At 46.9% G+C, this 7,774-nt stretch overlaps 1 protein-coding gene and 1 pseudogene across 1 annotated transcript; one reads left to right on the top strand and one right to left on the bottom strand.

Annotated features, from left to right (window-relative positions):
* Positions 1-2,001: 2,001 nt before the first annotated feature.
* Positions 2,002-5,004, bottom strand: LOC131214222 (uncharacterized). Its single transcript, XM_058208601.1, has 2 exons — positions 3,283-5,004; positions 2,002-2,751 (listed from the first exon to the last, which is right to left on the bottom strand). The coding sequence occupies exons 1-2, from the start codon at positions 5,002-5,004 to the stop codon at positions 2,002-2,004; spliced, it is 2,472 nt and encodes an 823-aa protein (XP_058064584.1).
* A 393-nt stretch (positions 5,005-5,397) lies between these two features.
* LOC131214221 (uncharacterized) lies at positions 5,398-7,428 on the top strand (annotated as a pseudogene).
* The last annotated feature ends 346 nt before the right edge of the window (positions 7,429-7,774 follow it).

Below are 7,774 nucleotides of genomic sequence, written 5' to 3'. Positions count from 1 at the left end.
CTTTGTGGCGTCGATAAATACCTCTCCTTTATCGATGCACCTAAGATATCCTTGATCCATTGGAGTATGCGCAATCTTTGCGTTCTCCATCCCTATTTTCTTGATTAATTTTTCTATATAGACCTGTGTACTAAGGTTGTAAACCCCTTCTGTATCTCTATGTATCTCCAATCCGAGAAAATATTTTGGATCTCCGAGCCATATAACCTCAAACTGTTTGTTTAGTTCCTTGTGTACGCGTTGAATCTCCTCCTCGAATGTACATCCGATGATAGGATCGTCCACATATACCAATAGGTATATTTTCCTCCCATTTTGTTTTGCCAGGAACAAACAGGGATCTGCCGCACTTGCTGTGAAGCCCATGCTCTTGAGCACACTGGTGAGCTTCATGTTCCAGCATCTTGCAGATTGCTTCAGCCCATAGATGCTTCTGCGCAATCTGCACACTTTTGTGTCCTGTCCTGACACTAGAAAGCCAGTTGGCTGCCGCATATAAACTTCCTCTTGTATGTCACCATACAAATATGCCGTTTTAATGTCGAGATGTTTTAGCACCAGTTTATCTCGGCCTGCAATCACTAAAAGTGTTCTTAATGTAGAATGGCGGATGACGGGAGCAAACACTTCGTCATAGTCAATTCCATACTTTTGCACGTGACCTTGTGCCACTATTCGAGCCTTGTATCTGGTTAGTTGACCTTCCGCATTCGTCTTTGCCTTGAACACCCAACGGCTACCCACAGCTTTCTTTCCGGCTGGTAGATCCGTTAGCTCCCACGTTTTGTTGAGCTTGTGTGATTCTATTTCATCATTCATAGCCTCTTGCCATTTTTCGCAATCCTCACATTCGATTGCTTCCTTACCCGGGCGCCACACTATGAGAAACTTGGATAAAATGTATGGCAGGCCAAGAAACTATGAATCTTTTGCTAGAGTTCCGTGAGTTACTTTGAGTTGTTTTTGAGCGCCTTATGTTTACGGGATATTTTCTCGTTTCGGGGGTATTTTTTTCAATCTGACAGTTTACGGCAAAATTCGGCAAATTTTTATTGCTTTCCAAAAATATGGCTAGTTTTTCGACAGCAGATCAAATTTTGACAAAAATGGCCATAGAAGGAGAAGGAAAGGAAACTGAAAAATCAAGGCATAAACAAACGAACTGTCATTTCACTCACTGGAGCTCACGGAATATCTCGCGCAAAAACTTCAAGTGTGAATGCTAGCTTATCAAAAAACCTGTAGAGAAAACTCATAGTGTGGTCGAGGCGTTATAGGAGCTTGGTTCAAATGTATCTTCTATTACTCCATCAGGGTAACGCACTGGCTGAGCGCCAGCTGTTATCCTCTCTGATCGACGAATTGGGATTGTTTGCGATAGGGGCACTTCTGCAATTAGATCACTTACTTCGCCATTGTACTTTTCATCTACTGATTTACTTTCGGTTTTTGTATAAGGCTTGAGGAGAATTTCTACTTCACAGTCCATGGTTTCGTCCTTGTCAGAACTTGATGATTGTGGCCCTTGACTCTGAGGTTTGTTGATCTCAAACTGCTCATCGTTGCTTGACTGATCAGTTAGTTCTATAAATCGCACATCGCGAATGAAACTGATTTTTCCTGTCCTTATATCCAGCATCCGGTAGGCCTTATGTTCTGATGAATATCCGACGAACGTCATTCTTACTGCTTTCGAATCAAGCTTCTTACGCTTCACTGACGGAATCATCAAATACCCTGTACATCCGAATCGTCGTATATGACGTAAATCGGGTTTTCGTTCATACCAAATTTCGTATGGCGATCTACCTACGATAGCAGTTTTTTTTGCTTTCGTGCGGGCACAGGCCCAGGCACCTTTTATTCACGTAAGTTGCCCTGCCCCTGTCCCTCTCTCTAAGCCCTTTGTGCGTCTTGCCAGTTTAGCGTGCGTCACAATGGGCCGTGGGACGTTCTAGTCCCGGTCATCAGTTTTTTTTTGCTCGGTTGTCCGTTCGCTTCTCACTCGTCGCTATCTGCCAGCGTCGTACGGTTGTTGCTTTGCGCTGTTTTAAGCCGCGGTCGTGCTTCCTTGCGGCTCATCACTCGGCCCGCCCGACGGCGGTCCCCGGTGGTCTGCGCGACCCGCGCCTCGATGTCGTTGAGCACTCCCTGCAGCCTCGTTATGATGCTGTCATCAGCTCCAGTCTTCCTCGCAGTGCAGAGTGCTATCTTAGCACTCAGGCGTTGTTCCCTGCCGAGCAAGATCGGGCAATTGGGTTTCGCGGCCAGCTGGCGATCGAGGCGCCGCTTCTGCTGTCTCAAGTTGACGCCCTCCCGCCGCATCTCTTCGCGGCGGACGACGGCTGCTGCCGACGTCTGTTGCCCATCGGCCTGGACGTGTATGGGTCGTTCTGCACCATGTTGCGCGGCTTGGGGTTGGTGGGACCGACCTCTCCTCTGCTCGTCGTTCCATGCCTCCTGGAGGATGATGAGGATCCTCTGGGCGGCCAAGGCGATCTTACACCACGTCTCATTGTCCCTCAGAAGCATCTCTCCCAGGTTATTGCTGTTGACTTGCTCGTCGTTCTCCTCTGAGTACCCGAGTAGTTCTTGTCGCACTCCACTGAACTCCGGGCACTCGAAGAGGACATGCTGCATCGAGTGGACCACTGTCGTCCCAGCGTGTTCCTGACAGTGTGGGCAGTTGGGGGATGAGGCCAGTTTCTTCACATGGAAGTACTCTCTGACAAATCCGTGGCCAGAAAGTACCTGTGATAGATAAAAATCTACCTCACCGTGGTTCCTCACCACCCACGGCTCGATCGTACGATAGCAGTGGGCAAACGGTTCTGTATATAACAAGCTGTGTTTACTGCTTCTGCCCAGAATCGTTTGTGCATGCGAGCATCTAGTAGCATGCATCTTCCCATCTCACTCAGAGATCTATTCTTTCTCTCTGACACACCATTCTGTTGTGGAGAGTAGGCCGCCGTATATTCCGCCTTGATACCTTCATGTGTATAAAATTTGCGAAGGGTATTCGTGCAATATTCACCACCTTGATCCGAACGTATTGTTTTTGGATTCCGACCGAACTGATTGTTCACCATTTTCACATTTATTTATTTATTTATTTGGCCTTCCGTCTTACGACATGGCCTGACGAACAATTTCCCTCCAGTCAGCTCGGTTCCTGGCTGCCGCTCTCCAGTCCCTGGGACACCGAGTACTCTCCGCCAAATCTCGCTCCACCTGGTCCAACCATCTCGCTCGCTGCGCTCCTGGTCGTCTCCGCCCTACCGGATCTGAGGCGAACACCATCTTCGCAGGGCAGTTGTCCGGCATTCTTACAACATGCCCTGCCCAGCGTATCCGTCCGGCTATGACCACCTTCTGGATACTGGGTTCGCCGTAGAGTTGCGCGAGCTCGTAGTTCATCCTTCGCCTCCATACTCCGTTCTCCTGTACGCCGCCAAAGATCGTCCTCAGTACTCGTCGCTCGAAGACTCCGAGTACTCGCCGGTCCTCCTCTAGCATGGTCCACGTCTCATGCCCATAGAGAACAACCGGCCTTATGAGGGTCTTGTACAGGTTACACTTCGTACGGAGGCTAAGTCTGCGTGACCGCAGTTGCCTGTGGAGCCCATAGTAGGCACGACTACCGCTGATAATGCGCCTCCGGATCTCACGGCTGGTATCGTTGTCCGAAGTTACCAGTGAGCCGAGGTAGACAAACTCGTCGACTACCTCGAACTCATCGCCGTCGATCACAATACTGCTGCCTAGGCGTTGCCGGTCGGCTTCGGTTCCGCTGGCTAGCATGTACTTGGTTTTGGACGCATTTATCAGCAATCCAACCTTCGCTGCTTCGCGTTTTAGTCTGGCGAACTGCTCTGACACCGCCGCAGTTGTTCTGCCGACGATATCCATGTCATCGGCAAAGCAGACGAACTGGCTGGATTTGTTGTAGATCGTGCCCCGCGTGTTAGTATCCGCCCGGTTCATCACACCCTGTAGCGCGATATTGAACAGCAGGCAGGAGAGGCCATCAACTTGTCGAAGCCCCCTGCGGGTTTCGAATGGGCTCGACAATCCACCCGAAATCCGCACACAGCACTGCGTCCCATCCACCGTGGCCTTTATCAGTCTGATGAGCTTCCCGGGAAAGCCGTTTTCGTCCATTACCTTCCATAGCTCTTCCCTGTCGATGGTGTCATAAGCGGCTTTGAAATCAATGAATAGGTGGTGCGTGGGGGTTCTGTGTTCACGGCATTTTTGGAGGATCTGCCGTATTGTGAAGATTTGGTCCGTTGTCGACCTGCCTTCTACGAAGCCGGCCTGGTAACTTCCCACGAATCTGTTGGCTAGCGGTGAGAGTCGGCAGAAGATTATTCGGGAAAGCACTTTGTAGGCGGTATTCAGGATAGTGATCGCACGGTAGTTCGCACAGTCCAATTTGTCGCCTTTTTTATATATAGGGCAGATAACCCCATCTTTCCACTCCTCCGGTAGCCGTTCTGTGTCCCATATTCTTGCAATCAGCCGGTGTAGACAGCTGGCCAGCTTTTCCGGGCCCATCTTTATAAGCTCCGCTCCGAGACCATCCTTCCCAGCCGATTTATTATTCTTCAGCTGCTTGATGGCGTCCTTAACTTCGCTTATCGTTGGGGCCGGTACGTCTTCCACGTTTGTCACACCGACGGGATCGCTCTCTCCGCCGCCATGGTCCTCTGCCTGCGCGCCATTCAGGTGTTCGTCGTAGTGCTGCTTCCACCTTTCGGTCACCTCACGATCGCCCGTCAGAATACTACCGTCTTTATCCCGGCACATTTCGGCTCGCGGCACAAAGCCTCTGCGGGATGCGTTGAGTTTCTGGTAGAACTTTCGCGTTTCCTGAGAGTGATGCAGGTTTTCCAGCTCTGCGTACCCCTCCTCCTCCGGTGGCGCTTCTTCTCCCGGAAGATTCTGTCCTCTCAGGTCTCCAGCGTCATCCTCTGCTCGCTCTTCCGTCGCACGCTTCATCGTGTTACGTCCGGTATTCACACGTGTGCTGCTTCTGGTTGCTGCTCCTCTTAGCATGTGTGTGTTCCTGTGCTTTATTGCCTGTGACCTCGGACACTTCTCTCGTGCCCGTGCCTCAGCACTCTCAAGTCACTACAATACTCGCACTCCAATACCTCGGTAACACACCGTGCCGACCGTTGACCGTGCCTTTAAAAGTGGTTATTCAATTAGTGATAGTGCAAGTTGTTACTAGTGCAGGTGCATCGAGCGAGTGCAAGTGCAAGTGCAAGTTGTATTTAGTGTTCACAGGATAATTGCAAGTTAATTGTCACATCTTGAAATCATCTTGAAATGGATAAACAAAGCATTGCAAATCGAGCGTATCAGCGAGTAATTGCTATGACACGGAAAATGGAGGTTGAAGTCGATCCGGAATGGGAGGATATTGCAAAGAAGTTAAGCGATCCATCCCATAGTGAGTTAAGTACTCCATGGCCTTTTGGTAAGTTCATGATAGATTAGTTTGGTGTTATTTCATACTCTCTTATTTCATAGCTTCTTGCAGTTTGTACGTTGGAGTCATGAATAAAGAGCATAATTTTGTTCCTAAAAGATAGAACATTAATTCAATTTTGCTTATCCCATTTTCAGGTGAGACTGTGGACGATCCGGTATCAGGTCCTTCACACATCGGTGCTAGTTATTTCCCAGTGAATGAAGGTGTAAGTGATGAAGTCGATGAAGTCGAAGTCGATCTCCTCGTGACTAGTGGTGCTGAGGACACCACATGCAGAATATGGCCGGAAAATTATAGCTTCCTTGATAACAGAAGCTTTGAGGAAGTGTTGAAATATTTTTTACATATTACACTTCTCTCTCGGAATCATAGCAACTTGTTGTTAGCTATTTTTAGCGTGTTTTTTAAGGCAAATCTTCCTAGGGACACCAGGACTTTCCTAAAAACTATTGCTAGCATCGGAAATCAGGTGGTTAATCTTACTGGTGGACGTTTATGGTATCCCGGTGTTGCGAAGGCTCTTGAAGACTATTTTAGAAATGTCAAACCTACGATGTCACATTCTACGTTGTAAGTGTCGATCGATGGCATTCCTCTTTTTAAGAGCTCTTCGACTCAATTTTGGCCCATAGTTATTAAGGTGAAAGAACTTAAGGGCGCACCAGTCATGGTAGTTGGTCTTTATAGTGGATTCCAAAAACCGGAGTGCTTAAAACAATTTTTGCAACCATTTGTCGTTGAGGTGAATAATCTTATTAAAGATGGTTTGGACATTAACCATCAACATGTATCATTTTCAATAAGTGCTATTATCGTTGATTCACCCGCACGTGCCTTTGTTAAGTCCGTGATGGGATTTTCTGCAAAGCATGGTTGCACTATTTGTACAGTCGTTGGAACGTACATATGGCCAGAAAACAAAGTTATTTTTAACGGTGTGAATGCTGAGCCCGGACTGACAAAAGTTTTAGAGATAGATCAGATTTACCTCACCATAAGTCAGTAAGGACACCACTTGAGGATTTGAGAGGTTTAAATATGATTGATAACTTTCCAGTCAGCGACCGTCAGTGAAGGTTTACTTGAAAATAAATTTTCTATGTTTGGAAGAATCTCTAGAGCTGGCAGAAAAGAAATGTGTCAGAGTACATGATGGAGACAAAGCTTCCTTCCGAGATACACCGTCGTTACAGGGCTCTCGACAGCATACCTTTTCGGGAAAGGCACTGAGTACCGGACTTTTCTCCATTACAAGAGTGTCGTGATTTATAACTGCGGGGACACACGATGCGTAACGTAACAAGTTTGACGTTAACGATTAATGCCAAACTGTTTACGCCTCGGCCAAAACATATACGTTTTGACAGAAGCGCAGCAGTTTGGCATTAATCATTAACGTCAAACTTGTTACGTTACGCATCGTGTGTCCCCGCAGTAAGGATCACATGTTTCGAGATGCATATGAACATTATTTGTTATACTTCTGCGCCATAACATTGTTTTCAACAAAGGCACACTAACGGTTCTGGCAATTGGGTGGTCGACTACTGACTCTTTTTGTTAAGAATTTCGAGACACATTATGGTCGGTCCCACTTAACAAGCAATGTGCACAATTTAATTCATGTTTATTCAGACGTTTTGAACCATGGGGAGCTTGACTCATTTTCGGCATATCCTTTTGAAAACCATTTACAACTTTAAAAAAAATGGGTTCAATCAGGCACAAGATGCATTGAACAAGTGGCACATAGAGTGCATCATTTTTCATCCATTCACAATTTTAACACTTGCACTCCGCCAACATATCCAAAATTCACGAGTAAAATTGACGAGGTACACATAACGGATGATTTCGTCCTTTTGCCTAACGAAAAAGACCAGTGGTTTCTTACCAGATCTCAAGCCATTGTACAGTTTTTGAAAGTGAGCTACCGTGATATGCAAATGGTTTTGATTGGAAAACAGTTTGATTTCCGTTCGCTGTCTCATTATGTTTATGAATTTCCTTGCCTTCCTCCCATTATTACATACTTTCCAGTGAAAATAAGTGAATTGCTTCACATATATAAAACAACATGACAAAGACATAGCAATTCACAATAAATATTGTCCACATAAGAAACACTTCAATTTCAGTTCAACTATCAAAAATTCATAGTTTACTTACTTTACTTTACTTTTTCGGCGACAGACCGGCTATCGGTCCAATGCCGAGTCTAACATTTGGCGCCACGTCACTCGGTCCTGGGCTGCTGTCCTCCAATCACCC

The sequence above is a fragment of the Anopheles bellator genome, unplaced genomic scaffold (assembly GCF_943735745.2).
Source record: "Anopheles bellator unplaced genomic scaffold, idAnoBellAS_SP24_06.2 scaffold00285_ctg1, whole genome shotgun sequence".
Taxonomy (NCBI): Eukaryota; Metazoa; Arthropoda; class Insecta; order Diptera; family Culicidae; genus Anopheles; species Anopheles bellator.
The sequence above is the reverse complement of the archived record's forward strand: the minus strand, read 5'-3'. Positions and strand labels throughout refer to the sequence as shown.